At 40.8% G+C, this 18,776-nt stretch overlaps 1 protein-coding gene across 13 annotated transcripts in view; it reads right to left on the reverse strand.

The window, feature by feature from the left end:
* rap1gapb (RAP1 GTPase activating protein b) overlaps window positions 1-18,776 on the reverse strand; it is a 137,565-nt gene that overhangs the window by 40,147 nt on the left and 78,642 nt on the right. For 12 of the 13 annotated variants that reach the window (XR_007941972.1, XM_051948302.1, XM_051948301.1 and 9 more), the window contains one exon: window positions 2,427-2,520. Coding sequence is in view for 5 of the 13 variants with exons in the window: in XM_051948294.1 (XP_051804254.1) it covers window positions 2,427-2,520 (94 nt within the window). In the remaining 8 variants the exon portion in view is untranslated. Of the gene's footprint in view, window positions 1-2,426; window positions 2,521-9,893; window positions 10,220-18,776 lie in introns of those variants that run through there. The other variant, XM_051948300.1, reaches the window with a different exon arrangement.

An 18,776-nucleotide genomic window follows, 5' to 3' on the forward strand; every position in this document is an offset into this window, starting at 1 on the left:
GCAATGATACGAAATGCAAAAACCACATAAAGCTGCACGTCACATGAAGGCAAGCTTTACACATCACCAAACAGATCTGAATATCCCAGACGAGGCCCACATTTGTCACAAACTGGCTCAAAGAAAGTGACAGGTGGGGACAACATGCAAAAGACTTAGATAATTCACATGGAATCCATTAAACTACACCAGTACAGGAGAGCAATAAAGCATAGAATTCAGCAATATCACCAATAGTAACAGTAAATGAATGTGCATCATGTGTACTGTGAAGCTGTTGAATTTGCAAATACAAAAGAAGGAAGATGCCAGATGGATGGAAAATAGAAACAAAGTGAACACATGCCAGCTTTTATAGGCTGAAAGGCTGAGGTGAGCTGCATTACCTGACGACTCCCATATGTCTACCAATTGCTCACAGAGGTAGGCTAAGATCCCCTTCAAGACAGTGAAAAGGGGATCACAAAATTATGTATTTGGAAGAAAATGCAACTCAAACAGATATAAATAGAAGATTTTTGGTGTACTATTTTCTGCCATGGATTAGCACACACTTGGTGCACTAAGTCTATATGAGCCTGGCTTAAAATAAACTAAAATGCTTGCGTTAAATATATTGAATGAACTTTACCCAGTGCAATTGTGTGAGGTTCAGGACAAACTCAATGAGAAATTTTCATGGATACATATTTGTTTTTTTTTGTTGTTTTTTTTTCTTCTTCTGTGAGGGCAATCATGCTTTTCAGTTCAGCCACTCGGACTTTGAGCCAATCATCTAAACTACTGTCAAACATTCAAACTGTTGGTTTGTCTGCTGCTGTCAGCTGTCATTGTAGCATAAGTCTGATGCAACCAGCCCCGCCACACTGATCTCTGGTTTCAGCACAGGCAGCTGTCCACCGGCTCTTTTTAAAAGTTCAAGAATCCATCACATCCATCCAGAACTTCACTCAGTCTGATGACTGATACTTGACAGCTTGTGGTGGGACTAAACCCTGGAAATCACGAACGCATCATGAGCACCAAAAGCTCCCCAAAAATCTCTTTAACGGCCCCTGCTGTGTACAGTATGCCAAATAAATGACACTGGACAATTACGTATAGCCCTAATGATCAAGGGATAACTATGGATTTGGACGAAATTTTCAGGGAAGGTCAGAAATGACACAAGGAACGATTGATTAAATTCTGGGGATGTTTCTGAGTCTCATCTATTCCAGCCGCCTGCTACATATTTCAGTCACGTGATTCGGTATCCGTACATAACGTAGACATGCATAAAACACACCCACGCTCAGTGCAAGGTCATTTTGTTTGTGGGTAAATCTAGATTAAATGGACACATTCTATGTTGCTGTGATTTCTGATCATCAATAGCTAATAAACAAATGCTGCATTTCTAAAAATAAATAAATAAATAAATAAATAAAATGCTACATTTTGCCATGTAGTGGAATGAACTGCGCTCTCTGAGTGTTTTTCTTGTTCAAAATGCCTCATTTAAGAATTCACCAAAAATATACTATTTGCTCAAACCAAATCCTATAAAAATCTGCACTCTTCAATGTTACTGCAAAGCCATGATTGACTCAACTGTGCCCAGCAGCCACAAGGCAAACTTTCAGTGACTTTCAGCTGAACTAAAGGCTTTGTAAACACAGAGCATATATATTGGACAAGTGTAGAAACTAAAGTAAGCAGTAAAATATCTTTAGTGTTTTCCCCCTTATTGGTGACACCAGTGGGCACTTGAAAAAAATGTTGATTCCAGTTTTGAAAATTTTTTGTAAACCAAATAATCGAAGAAATTCAGCATTTGTTTTTTCACTTTTATGATTAATGTTGTTTGATTACTCCAAAAATATAAATCGAAAAAATATAAAAGGTCACTCTACTTCTCGCCATGGTTCTGCTGTTTCTACACATGTGCAGGACTTTTCATTGTAGTGAAAAATGAAGCCGCAGTGACAGGAGCAAAAAATACCAACTGCTTGGACTTCATAGGGTTAAACCAGGTCTGGAAAGGGATCATGGGAAAAACTGCTGTTTATTTTTTATGTCTACATCCTACATACTGCAATATTCCAAGTACAAAGGTCTGCAGTATGAACATTGTAGACCTTCTGACTTGCAACAGCAGGGAATGTACACGTATAACTAACTACATTATTGGAGTGCTGTTAATCGTGGCTATATTTCTTGTCACCTTAAAACTATGGCATTAAACATCCACATATAATCTCAGAACCATGGAAGTAGATGAAAGACATGCCATGCTGTCATTATTAATAGTTCATTTTTTCATTAAAGGCATGTTAGGCATGTCTTCAGTTTCACATTTTTCAGGTCAGACTCTTTGCACTGTCTACAAATGCAAATTCAAGTGTGGATAGAGAAGAGAGTAGCAGGTCGCAGTCTTGTGTTACCTTTGAAAGCGCAGGATGAGGAAATGGAGGGTGGGAGTGTGCTAGTGAGGACTCTACTTCATCAGAGATACGAGGAATCCTTCCATCTTGTTTCCTGTGAGTCACAGAGAATGGGTGGGGAGAGAAAGAGCGAGAGAGGGAAGGAGAGGTTAAGGCTAGTTTTAAGCAGAGTTTCTTTTTTAAGCAATATGAGCACGGGAAAATGTAACACAACTGACTCATCCCACTGAAGCAGATCACTGAGATTCTACTACAGTGAAATGTAATATAATTAAGCCACAGTGTGCATCTTTATTGAGGAGTAAGACTAAATATGCCACCCGTTGTGCATATTGTTGCCTTTACGGCAGCTGGGTTAAAGTTACTAAGATGCGTGTGATTACAGGCAAGACCGTGAAACAGCACAGATCAGCTGCACAGAGGAAGAGGCAAGTGTTGACGTGAGGCAGAACAAAGTGAAAACTGACACAAAGCAGAAGAAGAAAGGACCCTGTGCTTTCATCTTCTAACCTGCTGCCCTCGCCACTCTTCTACTGTTCCTTTCAGCCCATGCGCTCCTCTGTGTGGTTGGAGAGAATTACCAGTCTGACCAGGATTCTGGTCACAGCTTATTACTTCACACTTCGTCTCACACACAGTTGCTAGAACTGGCAGCCCGTCTGTGCATGCATCCTGTTCCCAAACCTGCAGCAGAGGGCAAATCTAAACACTGCTCAGGAGCTAAAGAAACACAGAACAATAGCACAATCCGATTTCTTAGTGAGAATAGAGTGAGAACTGGAGATGTGTGCACTCACACTCACATATTTGCTACATTCTGCCATCTTGGCAACACTGCACAGTTGTTTAAAGGTGGTCAATCTGAAATGAGATCATTTCCAGGAGAGGTCTTTCTCCTGCAACACAACCCATTATTAGATATTGCAGCTCTCCCCTATCTGAAAACACCTGGTCTATTACAGCGGGGGAAAATCTATGACGGTGAGTAAACAGAGCTACACTTTTATGACAAAAGATTGCTGACCTGGAGTTGAGGTTAGGAAATCTATTTGTAACAAAGCAGAAACACTGCTCTTTGTTGCCTCTGATCTCTGCTGAATTCAGGAAAATGATTGAAAGAGGCTGTCAGATCTTTCCTGTAACATCCTCAGCTTCTCAGAACCGATGTTCCTCCAGAGTATGAACTTTGTTACCTCTTTCATATTGTACAGCTGGCACACAATGAAATATGATGTCAAATGCTGCTTCAAGTTAAGAATGGCACATTAAAATCTGCCTACAAAGAAATGACTTACTGAGTAAGTCTGAAATCTCTCAAGATGAGGTGACAGCTTTTTAATTGTCCCATTCGGACTCATGTAGTTAGTGCCAAACCAAACTGGAAGTTGCTTTTATTTTATTTCAGCATAAACAAAGCAGCTTCCTTTAAATGACTTTTTCTTTATTCAGGTTTCATTGACATTAATGAAAGCCACCAAGCTTCTGGAATGAAAGTGGCAGGCTGTCATGCAGCCTTCATCTTTCCGTCTATTGAATCTTCCTCAACCAAGGTTGATTTGCACCTTTGTGTGTTTCCTTTCATTATGGATATGAGTAGACCCATGTGGGAGTTCTGGGTTAGCTGTCTGTGTGCTGAAGCAGCAGGTAGGTGACTCGAACCGGTCAAAACTGGAAATATAAAAACAAAAACCTAGCATGTGTGTGTGCGTATCTGTTTGTAATGTCACTGTATTGATTTACAAGGCAGATAACAGGAACATATCCAGTGAAGGGGTAAATGGTAAGCTTGACTCATAGAGATGGCAGGCTGGCATATTCTGACTGTCACAGCAAGCACACTTTATCAAATACCACCATCGTGACATATGACATGGTGATACTGTATCATATGGATGTATTAGGTCTCAAATTAGAGATGGATATTCAGTAATTTATCTGCTGTTTTGAGGCACTGCAGGTGCTCTGGTGCAGCAGATCATTTACTAGCATGCAAAGAGTGTGAAGCAAGCATGAATGTTACAGTCTGAACAAATGGTTTTCCTAAGGTACATGTGGCTGTTCTTCCTTTAGTGGATGCAATGCAGTGATTGATTATCTTATATACAGCACATATATTTCACATACATTAAAAGTGGTCCGGCTGTGGGTTCTGTGATTCTCAGCTGCTAGAATACTGCATACATACATATAAATTCATATGTACCCAACAGTGATAAAAACACTCCATTCTTTATTGATGATAAAGGATGGAAATCACTGTGTGTGTCACAGAATTCAGACAACATTATATTGCTTTGCATTGTTTTGCTTTATCTTTCATTTTGGAATGCCCAGAATCCACTGCATGCCAATCATCACAAACATCTCATTAATAATGCCACCAATATGTATTTGAGGAGCCCAAATGTCTTCAATGACAAATGTTCACTTTATTAAAAACCGTCAAAGGTTGAATGCTAAAAACTATCCATTCAGTTAATCACTGCGCCAATAAAATCAATTAAAACAAGAACAGCACTCAGAGACCTTCCCTGAAAATTTCATCCATTGAGTAATGTTGCGAAGAGACAGACAGACAAACAGACGGACAAATGTACGCTGATCGTCACATCGTCACTAATTAATCACTAATCACTAATAATAATGTAAAAATTGATCAAAACATCAAGTTCCCACCGACCAACAGTCAAACAGACTAAGAAAACTGCAGTCAATAATATTCATATTTAAGAAAATAGGACCAATGATTCAATTATCTAAACAATTTTCTGTCAATTCCTTCCTTATTTGAACAATTGTTTTATATTTAAAATTATTTATTCAAAAGACACACATTTTCTCTCAATCCTAACTTGTGATGACCAACAGTCGATTAAACTAAATGCTGCACTACATCCTAATGAGTTTTGGACTTGATGGCTGACAGGTCAAAGCTGCACACAGCAGCAGGCAGGTGGCAGGTCACTGTGTCACACTGATGGGCTGATTGACACACACACAGCACAAACCACCCTGCGACGGACTGGAGACCTGTCCAGGGTGTCCCCTGCCTTCGCCCGAGTCAGCTGGGATAGGCTCCAGCACCCCCCATGACCCTAGTGAGGATAAAGCGGTGTAGAGAGGATGGATGGATGGATGGATGGATGGATGGATGGATGGATGGATGGATGAATGGATGGATGGATGGATGGATGGATGGATGGATGGATGGATGGATGGATGGATGGATGGATGGATGGATGGATGGATAGCACAAACCAAGCATTACTTAGCCAGGTTAAACAATGATGGAGGTACTGTCTGCTGCCAAGCTGCCCACTCAGGCTCCACAGACAAAAGTCTATTCTTCAGTTACATTTCATAAACTATTTAATCTTGCAGCTATGAGTTTATACACACAGAAAAAATAGATAAACAAGAACAAGACAGGGGTGCAAGAAAATATGTGATTTTTCCTCCTCTGTAGTGAAAAGCACACTGCTCATATATGGTCTAATAAAAGATTATTGATCATCCGCTTTCATGGGCCGAGCCTACAGTTTTCTAAAGATACATTCATCTTGCAGTTACTTATTTCTCTGTGGTGCACACACTGTACTCAAAGCTGTTTTCTTTTTTTTTCTCCATTCTGAGGTTGAATTCCTGATACAGCTGCAGGTTTTATAAATATACGTGTCACCTAGCAACACTGCAACATTATCTATCCCTTGAATTACTGTAAAATACTCAGTTTGAAAAACAAACCCAAATATCTGTTACAAAATGAATGGTGGCATCAAATTACACAGAATGATGATGACAACGACGACGATGGCGACGATTATTATTGTTTTGTTTTTGTCATTATTACTGTTATTTATTATTATTCTATTATAGCTCATGACTCATCTTAAGGGAAAATACAGGTTTAAAGAGACTGACCAGTTTATCTATTAAATGATACTTTCTTTTGCTGAGTAATACAATACACTGACCAATGTTGAAAAAGACAAAAACTGTAGTTTATTACTCCCCCAAGGAATGCAGCAAAGTTATGTGACGATCAGCGTACATTTGACTGTCTGTCTGTTTGGCTGTCTGTGTGCAACATTACTCAAAAATGGAATAACGCACTTGAATGAAATTTTCAGGGAAGGTCAGAAATGACACCAAGATGAAATGATTGCTGACTTATTGGGACTTATCTGTCAGAAATCATACAAGGAACAATTGATAAAATTGTGGGGGTGTTTCTGAGTCCCATCAATTCTGCTACATATTAAGGTTTGGGTATCGTACAAAAATGTACAAATGCATAACACATGCCTGTGCTCAATGTAAGGTAATTTTTCATTAAAGATTTCATTAAAGATTTCATCCATGGGAAATGATACAAGGACTGAGCAGTCTTAGCAGAATACTGAGTGCTTTTCTTGTTTTTGCCACAGTTGCATGTTTAAGTTTTGTAGGTTGTCATTTTCAACACGCTGATAATAACCAACAGTGACTGAAAATGGATTATTCTTAAGTCATCGCTTAAAGCACCAGAATTAACTGTCTAAATTACCAGGGATAAATAGCCAAACTCCAAAAAACAAAACAAACACAAAAAAAAACAATGGACATTCTCCTTTCCTTTGCCCCTTTGCTTGCTGGATTACAATTCTTTTCAAGATAGTCACCTGTTTTATGTTATTTTCTGACAGCAGAAGATTTGTAGAATGGACACAAAACACTCAAAAATTAAATCCACCAATTAATCCTGTGTTTACCAGCAGCAGCCTCCATAGCCTATTGGGTCACGAGCTCGGATCAAAATTTCAGATTTTTGTAGTCAAATCATGGGACAAGCTGTGCAGCACCTGCGAATACCAATGAGCTGGGAAATGCTCTGCAAACTGAAACTAAAACATGAATTTGAGAAGGATGGGTTTGTGGTGGGTTGCTGCTTTCACGGAGCACAGAAAGGGTCAAGGTCAGTCAGATAGAGCAAAACACATTCATTTGCATGGTATGGGTCAAGGTGTCAGATATACAATCTGCATTTTAATGAAATACGCATTTTCTCTTGGGATATTCTGACCTTTGGACTGAAGATTATACCATCCATGTCTCATATGTGACCATGTTTGGTTTGCTAATTGGACAGGCTGAAGAGGTACGTACATTGTGTTTCTACCAGCAAATAAATTGAAATGATAATATGTTGGTGGTGATGTGTTAGAATCGGGTGACTGTAATATATTTAGTATAGATTAAAATTGCACAGAATGGCACTACATAAGTTGGAAAATACAGAGGGTTTGTCCTTAGCTGTTTATCGGTTGTGGTTAGCGTTACAAAGTCTGCACAGAGTAACTGCACTCAACTGAAAATCAGGCCAACTAGAATGTGCCAGCTTGGAAAGAAACAGCAAAAAAGAAGAGTCAGCTGAAAAAAAAAAATCTGTACGGTTACAAAAATATGTTGTCATCCAAACAACTGAAATGGTAAAAAGTTAATTTAAATGCTCATCTGGGAGACTCTTCAGCAAAAATCTACAGTGCTTCTTCTCACAAATAGTGCTGACCTCGGGCTAAATACTGGCTGAACATGCCTAGTGCACATGTCCAGCTCAATGATGCATTGATTTCTTTGGCAAACAAAACATAGCTGCGGGCACTGCAGGGTGCTGCTATGGTAGAGTAACCTTGTCTATTAATGGTACAGTAACTTTGTCCATTAAAGCTCATCAAATGGGTTTAAGCAGACAAGCCTCTCTCAGCAAGACGACCTTGGGGCATCTTGCATTAATAAAGAGACCAACAGACGCGCTATCCATCGCTGTGTAACTCTGGCCCAAATGAGCTATGACTCATGTATGGAACAAGGAGAAAAACAAACTTTAAACTTATCTGAAACAGAAGCATCATCAAGACCTAGATCTTCTCAATTCTGTTTAATCCAACTGTACATAGGAAGCTATATTAGTCGGTGAAATTACAGATGTGGCAAATTTACTGTCCAATGTATACAGGAAAGCCCTGTTGAGAGAGGGCTTTAAATTTCAAATATACATACACTCCCAGTTAAAAGTTTGAACACACCTTCTCATTTAATGGTTTTTATTTATTTCCATGACTATTTACGTTGTAGATTCTCTCTGAAGGCATCAAAACTACAAATGAACACATGGCATTATGTAGTAAACAAAAAAGTGTGAAAAAAGTCAAAACATGTTTTATATTTTAGATTCTTTAAAAAGCCACCCTTTGCTTTGATTACTGCTTTGCACACTCTTGGCATTCTCTAGATGAGCTTCATGTCACCTGAAGTGGTTTTCAATTAGCGTATATACATGTACGAGCAGCATAAAGACAAAAAAGAAAAAACAACTGAAGTGTATCTGTGGGTTAAGGTATCTACCCATCACCTAAACTCATAATCAGTAAGCAACAATACCCACTTTGGAGAGATCTGTCTTAATCTGTCGACATGATTGGCTATGAGCTTGAACTGCTGAAAGACTAAGCTGAAAAGAGGAAACGACTGGCTCTTTGTAGTTGGGGCTCTGCCAGAGAGAACGTTTATTTCTCTTGTTTACTTACAGCCACTTTGCTGGGTGTAAAGCTCTAATTGCGTGATGATAATACTACATGAGGTTATCATCATCATTATGATGATCATCATCATCAGTCAATCCTTCCCTTGACGTCACCAAAAGACAGATCTTGGAGTTTTTCCAAAATAACCGAATTAGAGATTTTGCTTTGGCAAAGCACACATTTTGCAGACATGCTGGCATTTTTTCTGCTTGATAACCAGCAACATAACAGTCAAATGGAGCTCAAATGAATGTGAGAGCTCAGACAGATTCGATGCTGTTTTCCAATTCATTGTCTTTGGGGCAGCTTCAGGTTTCACTCTTCATTGGCTTTGTAGATTAAATTCTTGCTCTTGGCTCGAGTTCCTAAGAGTCATAAATAGTGAACAAAAATAATATTTGGATCGTGTTTTTGCTTAAAAAGCAATGTCTTGTTTGGCTCCATCTTTCCTTCCATCAGCACCACACAGACATGGACACACAAACACTGAACCAGACACACATACACAGTCTGAAAGAGACAAGTACACATAAACCCCTAAGCTTTGCAGGTCCACTTAGTAGAAAGCAACTAATCTAATCAAGTATAGCAGCTAATGCACAATGAAAGCAGAGTAATTTACTCGAGATGCCAGTCAGCCACTTCCTGGGTGGAAAAGAGAGAGAAAAAAGGGGAGGAAGACAGCCAAAGATCCGGAGAGAAAAGTTCAGCAGTCAGAGTGACACAGGATGGAGAGATCAGGGCAGATCAGCAGGAGCGAGAAACAGCAATACAACACACAGACTTCAGCTGCTTCTATTCCTTGTCAGCATCTGTCTTGTATAGGCTTCAGCACAATTCATCGATCATTAAGCAGTTCATCCCGACAAGGACAGCAAAGTCCGTCATCTGCGTCCATGCTTACCTGCCTCACTTGCAGCTCAGTCTCTCCTTCTCAACAACTTGGTGCTCCTCTACGTATCGCGCTCTCCGAGTGTCTGACTCAGTCTCTCTATCCTCCAACACCTGCTGTCGGAGATCAGCCTCTCTCCTGTCAGATGATGCTGAGAGCAGCCCTCGCTCTATCCTCCCTCTCCGTCCTGCCCTCCCTGTTTTCCTCTCTCTCCCTTTCTTCCCGTTCTTCACATATATGCATGCGTTTTTCTGCTTTTATTCTGAGGCGAGCACAAACGCTCCCGTCTTTCTCTCTCTCTAAAGTCTCCCTTCTCTCTTTCTGTCTCCACCTCCCCTCTTTTCTCTTGATCTGTGTATGACAGAGAGCTGCCCATCCAAGCTCTGGGTGTTGCTTTGCTTAGAATTTGCTTCAGTGAGTCTGCTTGTTAATAACAGATTTTGCTCATTCACGTGGAAAAAATGCTGCAGCTGGATGTAGGCTTGAAAGCAATATTTTCAAAAAGACAAAGAAAGGGACGTTACTTCATCTGAAAAGCGACATCAGATCTCTCTGTCCTATTATCTGCCTCGCTCCGACAGCTTGTTTCAACATCATAAAACCCCTCCTGCACAAATTAGCCTAACCATCCCATTGTCCATTTGACACATTAGTGGCAGGCAGTTAGCTGTAAAGCTCTCCAAATGTTGCAGATTTTGTAGCACACTCAAACACATAATGGAGAAGATCACTTGCTCAGCCCACAGAGGAATAAGTACAGGTCTGTTTTGTCCAATGTATTACTGAGTAATCACATTTCCCTGTTCAGTGGGATGCTAAATCCTCATACATCAACATGCATAAGACAGTAAGAGACATTGCTATGCATTACACAGTCACAACAAAGCAGACTAAAAACCACTCACTGGGTTTGATGCTGCCTGCTTGTGTGCACCTCTTTGCACCAAACATAGCACAGCGTAATTACATTTCAAATCATTTTGATCAAATCCAGTTCAGGGTACTATTAATATGTAAATGGGAGCAGCACACAGATGAAAAAAAATCTCATATCCATAAGGGAATCTTTTTAAAGATTGAAATGATTATTCAGAAACAGTTATACAAAATGACTCTATCTCACACATGTAGCAGAGCAGCTAAAACAGATCCATACATAAAAAGTGATCCATCACCTTAACAAACACGCTCCATCGTTTGGAAAACTGTATCAGAGATGCTCGCTCTTCAAAATCCTACTCTCACTCTTTTTCTTCCTGCATCTCTTCTCTGAAGCATTACCTCTGATGACAAATTCAGCTGATTGCTTGGGTTTCCATAGTTATTCTACTGTTTCCCTACAGAAAGCATATCTTTAGTAAAACCAGTTAAGAAGCCAGGCTGTGGACCTTGAACAAACTCATAGGTGAAGGTGAGGCGAGGCTTTTGCCAGCATGTTGACTTGCCTGCCCATTTTACTTGGGTGTCCAAACCCAAGTAAAAGTTACAACTAACCCAGAGGAACAGCTTACACACACACAAACACGCATGCACGCACGCATGCACGCACGCATGCTCACAAGTGTCAGTAAAGGAACACACAGGCCTGTTTAGGAGGTTGTGTTTTTCACTGAATAATCTACACTGTGGTTTTCCAGCAGATGCTCCTGGGTGAGCTGTTCTAGCAGACACCCAGAGGAGAAACCTCAGCGTCTTCAGGAATCACCTGGACACAGCTGAGCCCCAACAGGCAGAGAAGGAGCATGAAGCATTCAAGTTAAGTACAATCAACACCTTTCTGGCAGTTTGAAGCCTCTGAGGTGGTGAGGTGGAGCCGAAGATGAAAGAGGATCTTTGCTTACACAGGGCAGAACAAATGGGAGTTGAACCAGATCAGGAGGAGGTCGACTAAACAAATGATCAGTTTTTTTTTTGTTTTTTTTTTTGTGGTGTGCAATTACAGAAGCAATTGTATATGGGTCATGTTGACACTCTTCTGACTCTTTTTTTCATTTCTCATTTCATTAGCTTCATACCCCTCTCTGTCTCTCACTGTGACTGTCTGCTTCCCACTCTGTTCACAGTCCTCTCCTGAGGCAGCCTGACTAAATTTAACATTTACACAAACTGCACAGAATACTCTTCCAAGCAGCATTGGTAGCACTTCAATTTGCAAGAATTGTGTCCTTGTGACACCCTTGATTTACTACACGAGGACAACAACAAATGTGCTACTTTCTCCCATAAAATTTCTAGGAGATACAGACACACTAGAATTATTTAGACTTCTCTTTTATCTGTCTCTATAGGAAAAAGTCTGCAGTTCTTCAGTATTTCTTATTTAAACAAATATCCATTCATCCATTATCTATATACCGCTTAATCCTCATTAGGGTCGCGGGGGGCTGGAATCTATCCCTTAGGGAGAAGGCAGGGGACACCCTGGACAGGTCACCAGTCTATCATAGGGCTACACATAGAGATAAACAATCACACTCACGTTCACATCTACAGACAACCGAGAATTACCAATTAACCTCAGCATGTTTTTGGACTGTGGGAAGAAGCAGGAGAACCTGGACAAAACCCACACATGAACAGGGAGAACATGCAAATTCCGTGCAAAAAGATCCCAGGAAGGCCGTAATGCAAACCAGGGATCTTCTAGAGGTTAGGCAAAAATGCAAACCACCAAGTCAGTGTGCAACCCTAAATAAATATGAATAATGTCATTTGAACTCTGGGTGACAAAGTCTAGTTGAAATCTGCCCATCTTGTTTAAAGTAAAAAAGTCAAAATTGTTCTTGATGATCCTTGTCTCCTCTCAGTTCTACCAGAAGTGTAGACCAGTGCAGAATACAAAAATATATCACTACAGCTGCAAAAAGAGAAAGTGTCGACACACTTCAGAGTGTTTGACCACTAGTCGTTCAATGGGGCCATGTTTCTACGAGTAGATCTCTATTTTGTGTGCAAGGTGTACACACACAAGAATGCACATGTAACCAAGCATGCATGTGATGCCTGCTGTTGGGTTCATGCTACTGTGATGGGAAACAGTTGGTGGCGGAAACAATCCAACAAATGAGACACTGTCAGCATTGACAAAAGAGGAAGAACGAAGCCTGTTAGCAAGACAAGACCAGTGTAAACATTACAGGGTTAAAATTATTTTTTTAGAAAAATAGTTAAATATTTTATAAAAAGTGAAATGAACTCAAAGTTCATGGTGAGTGATGTTGAATGTAAACATAACTTTGGTCTGTCTATAAGGAAATTCCACAGGGTTACTTTAAGCTTAGGAAGGAATAAGAGGAATAAGAGCAATAAGATTATTTGTTAGCAAAAATGTAATTAGCGCGAGAGCGCTTGTTGTGAGGGACTTGGCCTTAAAGGGATAGTTCGGGATTTTTGACATGAATCTGTATGGCATCCGCGTCAGCAGTGTTGTGCATTCACACAGACTTACCCCCGACAGCGTCCGGTGAGCAGAGATCCGGTCCGGTTTTGGTCCAGACGAAAGTAGTCCGGCCAGTTTGCTGGGGTCACGAAAATAAAGCGTTTTCTTCTCAAACCAATATGTGTTCGAAAGAGTGATATATTTGCATTACAAAACCGTTGTCCACGAAAAAGTCAGACCTCGTAAACGCTTGGCACCATTTTCTCTCCCTTCATATCACTCCGCGCTGCCTCCAGCTGGCAGCCGCGCAGGTTTCACTTTGTTTACTGCTCGTAAAGTTAACAACAACATGTCTGACTACGACAGCGACGATGAATATATTGACTTCAGCATTCAGCCAAGGGGATATCTTTATGAACCCGAATATACTGAAGCCGAAATTCACCAGATGGAGTTAGAACGGGCAGAGAGAGAGAGAGAGGGTGGACAGAGAAGTGGAACAAGTTGAAGCTGGAGCCGTGAGACACCGGGTGACTGATAAATGGTGGTGTACTTTTTTCAAGTGCGAAATAATGCTGACAGAGGGTGAGATGAGAATGGGATCTCATCATGCCACAGATGCAAGACCTTTCAGTTGATGAGGAGGCCAGCTTGCCAGCTCCTGTCTGCATCACACATCATAATGACTTCCCTGCACTCCTGAATGTGGGTGTGTTCCAGACCTTTTTCCACATTCCTAAAATAAACTGGAAGAAGTGTCCCAGGCCAGCTGGACCCGACGGTCAGTTGTCTTCAGAGTAAGTGTTGCCTCCTCAGTTTTTTGGTTGAATTTTATAACTTTATACTGTACAAGTGATCCACTTCTCTGTCCACCCTCTCTTTCTCTCTCTGCCCGTTCTAACTCCATCTGGTGAATTTCGGCTTCAGTATATTCATATTCGGGTTCATAAAGATATCCCCTTGGCTGAATGCTGAAGTCAATATATTCATCGTCGCTGTCGTAGTCAGACATGTTGTTGTTAACTTTACGAGCAGTAAACAAAGTGAAACCTGCGCCGCTGCCAGCTGGAGGCAGCGCGGAGTGATATGAAGGGAGAGAAAATAGTGCCAAGCGTTTACGAGGTCTGACTTTTTCGTGGACAACGGTTTTGTAATGCAAATATATCACTCTTTCGAACACATATTGGTTTGAGAAGAAAACGCTTTATTTTCGTGACCCCAGCAAACTGGCCGGACTACTTTCGTCTGGACCAAAACCGGACCGGATCTCTGCTCACCAGACGCTGTCGGGGGTAAGTCTGTGTGAATGCACAACACTGCTGATGCGGATGCCATACAGATTCATGTCAAAAATCCCGAACTATCCCTTTAACCCTCATACCTCTCGTGGCTTGAAAGATGGGACAGGAAGCAATTCTTCAACACAACAACAGTGTTGTCAGCACACCCAGAACCCTGCTGGCTCTCATAATTACTTAGCGTTTGGGTGGCTCTCTCTATTGATCTTGGCAGTGATAAACCTGGAGTCCAACTGAGTGTGAAACCACAGGATCGTCACCGGGGCAGGTAGCATATGGAAGACAGATTGCAACACATCCATAGTTTACCAACACAGCAATTGTCCAATTTCCTGAGAGAACTTAACTGTTGTCTTTTTTGCATTAGATTTGATGGGATTCAAGTGGATCCACTGAATTAAGAGTCAGGTTTACATTCAATTTTAATTAATGAGCAAAACGGATTTTCAAACATTCAAATTTGTGATCTTATAATCACTGTATGGCTCTTATTGACTGTTATTCTTCTTTACTGGGCTGCAAAATCGGTTACCATGCATTGCTCCTATGCATTCATCTGTCTTCTGAACATCCCATCTTATTCAAGGTTACAACAAGGATGAACTTAATCTCAGCAGGCGAGTCAGTCGGGCTTTTATAAACACGATCCCATTTCCATGTATGTGCATTGGGTACCATTCCTTACCTATACTGTATATGCCTCAGAAAATAGGTTCAGGAAAAAAATCACTGCTTAAAGCAAAACATATTTAAAACACAATAAAGCAGATAGGAAACTATATTCTGCTATTATTTTGACATAAATTGAAGGCCAAAAAAAGTATGGCTGTACTCCGTAGGGACTTTGTAGAAGAAAACTATGTTATGAACTATATCATCCAGGGAATAACAAGGTTCATCTTTCATGCAATCAATTTAACATATAAACGGCAAACATCAGCAGCATTTTATCGCCATGCCAGACTACTTTTTAGTTGTTTCTCATTTGATAAATGTTAATAATAGTATTGTATTTTAATACTAGTAGATGTATTCATGGTTTGTTGTTACTTCACTGGTCTGGGCCGGACTGGGAAAGAAATTCAGGCCGGGAGATTTCCAATCAGTCAGGCCACTTCCGCCACCGCAAGGGTTGTCACGTGGGATAATGCACCAAAAAATTTTTTTTCTTCCAAAAATATGCCTTTTACAGTATGTTATAGCAATTACAACACTACTAAACAGACAGTAAGTCTATTAAACACAACCATAACGACAGCTCCATACAGTCCAGTACTTTTCTCTTCTGTAATCTCTTCACTACCCTCACCAATTTTTCCAATGTTTTCCTTTTCCTATTATTTATATAACATGTGGAATTAAAAAAAATATCTATTATTTTGTCAGCAAATCATTTAGATGTCAGCTGGTCATAGCTAATAGTATATGCAAACACCAATGTTCATTTTATAACTGAAAATTGTAAGTCAACTGCCTATCCTACCTGAAGAGGGGGTCTCAAACGTTTTCAGGCTTCCTGCAACCCACCTGACATGTGGAGCTTATCTGGGCCAGACATTTTTTATTATATTTTGGCCTTTGAAGTCTGATGATGCATTTGTGAGAAGAACCGACCGTTTGTAAACTTAAGGGTGCTCCATAATCTTCGGTCCTTCCACTCTCTCTTATATAACCGCTCTGCAGTGCATGCTTCCCCATTCTCGCTATGAAGGGGCGGGCCATAAAGCAACTAACTAATCATGGCACGTTTCTTCTAAAAAAAATGTCACTTTGACCAATCCCTATCCTTCTGATTTAGAGCTCAGAGCACTTGCTTTGTGTGAGTGACAGGAGGGTGGGCGTGTACTCTGTAAGGCTTCTAGCGCTGCTGTCTCTGGCCTGTCTGCCAAAAAGCCGATCAACTTTTTTTCATTGGCCTGCCAGTCCGTGGCTGGCCTGTCCAGGCAGGCCAATAAGGAGGCAGACCACCGGGTAAAGTCCCGCCTCTCCCGATTGCCAGTCCGGGCCTGTCACTGGTTGCTACAATTTTGAAACACAATTAGCAAAATTCTCTTTTTTTGCAAACACTTTCGTTCAGCCTTGAGTATGAGCGGAAACAAAATATTAATTACATTTTTTTTTGAGTGTTTCTGTGAATGTATCATTTGAAATGAACAACATGGTGTGTTCTTTTGTTCAGAGGGATTTTGTCCTTCTGTTTACAAGACTATCATCCAGCCTGCAAGCAGCGAAAAGAAATATGTTGCATCATCATCATAAATCAAATGGGCCATAGACTTAGACAAAAGGTGAGGCAAGTTCCATAAAAATAAGGTTTAAAATTTTAGATTCTGACTGATCCCTGCTCCTAAACTGACTGACTGCCAAATGGATTGAACCTAACCACACTCTGCAGTGTTTTGAATGCCCCTGTGACTAACTGAGTGATGAAAGTTGTTTTGTGGACATGGAGGACCGTCATCCAGGAAGGCGTCGAGGCTGCTGAGTGAAAAACGCAAAGAATGAAACACTGTACAAAGGAGCTGACCTCAAGCAGAGAATGAAGCAAGAAAAGAAGAGATATGTAAATGTAGAATAATAGTTAAAAAAATAAACATTGGCGTAAGACATAGTGAGATGGTAATACTGAAGCATAAAAGCAGCATACATGAATGATAAAAGTTGTTTCATGGCGTTGTGGGAAATCAACAAAACTGAAACCATTTGCATTACACCAATTACTTAGAAGCCATGCAGCCTCTGCTGCTTGATCTCTCATCATCCAACACCGTCTTCACCATTTTCCAGATGAAGAAAATACCACATTTAATTTCCAAAGACAACTTGTGCTTCAGAAATCAGCCTAGGAATATGCCACACTGATTACATATACGTCATTGCATACGTATGAGGAATGATTTGGCAGTTGTCATTTACGAACAATGGGCCTCATTCATGAAGCGTTCTTAAGAACAAATCTGTTCTTAGAGCCTTTTAAAGAAGATTTTTGGCATTCACGAACGTGTTCTTAACTGACCTGTTCTTAAAAGTAAGAACAAATTCTAAGAACACTCAGGAGGACTCTTACACACAAAAAATCTGCTCTTTTACAATTTTGTTACAGTCAAAACTGATCTAAAAATATGAATGTCTTTCTTAAAATGATTCAAATATTACCACAAATTATTTAATTTAAAACTAGATTTATTCAAGTGAATTTTAGTGATCAACGGTTTTATAGTTCAGTGCCAGTTAAACTCAAAATCAGATTTTAGATCTGAAGCTGCACTTGGTCACATTAACGTGTTTAGAGGTCTGTGGGAGGTACAAGCGCAATGACCACTACGACGTGCACGCACGATGACCGCCGCCACGTGCACACGCAATAACTATTGCAACGTGCGCACGTAATATCCACCACGCTGACCGCCGCCACATGCACACGCCCCGGTGTGCACGCGAGCGCTAACCGGGGAGACAAGGCGGACATGGCCTGGGCAGTTTTACCTGTCACTGCAGCAGAGGCAGAGGGTGTTTTATTACGACACACACCCTTTCTGAGTATAAAAGTTTAGCAGTCTCAGGTCAGACTTTATTGGCTGTTTGAAGCTCTGTCATCTGCAGAAATGACCATCACTCTAGTGGGCGGAGTTTCACCTGCACTCCAGTGCTCACGTGTCTCAAACACTCTCTTGCTGCTGCCTTATAAGGAAGTTTAGAGGGTGTACCTTTTATATTTACAAGTCAATACAATGTAAATGTCATGTTAATGAGAGGGGAGGGTGTTCGTAGAGACTGTTCTTGAATCCGGCGCATCTCCCTCCTAAGAACAGATTTGGCTTGTCAAGAACGCTTCGTGAATCCAACGTACTTTTCTCTTGGGAGTTCTTAAAGCCGTTCTTAGGAACGCTTTTCTATGAACGCGTTCATGAATGAGGCCCAATGGGCCTTGACTTGTAAATGTAAAAGGTACACCCTCTGAACTTCCTTATAAGGCAGCAGCAAGAGAGTGTTTGAGACACGTGAGCACTGGAGTGCAGGTGAAACTCCGCCCACCAGAGTGATGATCATTTCTGCAGATGACAGAGCTTCAAACAGCCAATAAAGTCTGACCTGAGACAGCTAAACTTTATACCCAGAAAGGGTGTGTGTCGTAATAAAACACCCTCTGTCTCTGCTGCAGTGACAGGTAAAACTGCCCAGGCCATGTCCACCTTGTCTCCCCGGTTAGCGCGCGCG

This window comes from Acanthochromis polyacanthus, chromosome 5 (assembly GCF_021347895.1).
Source record: "Acanthochromis polyacanthus isolate Apoly-LR-REF ecotype Palm Island chromosome 5, KAUST_Apoly_ChrSc, whole genome shotgun sequence".
Lineage (NCBI taxonomy): Eukaryota > Metazoa > Chordata > Actinopteri > Pomacentridae > Acanthochromis > Acanthochromis polyacanthus.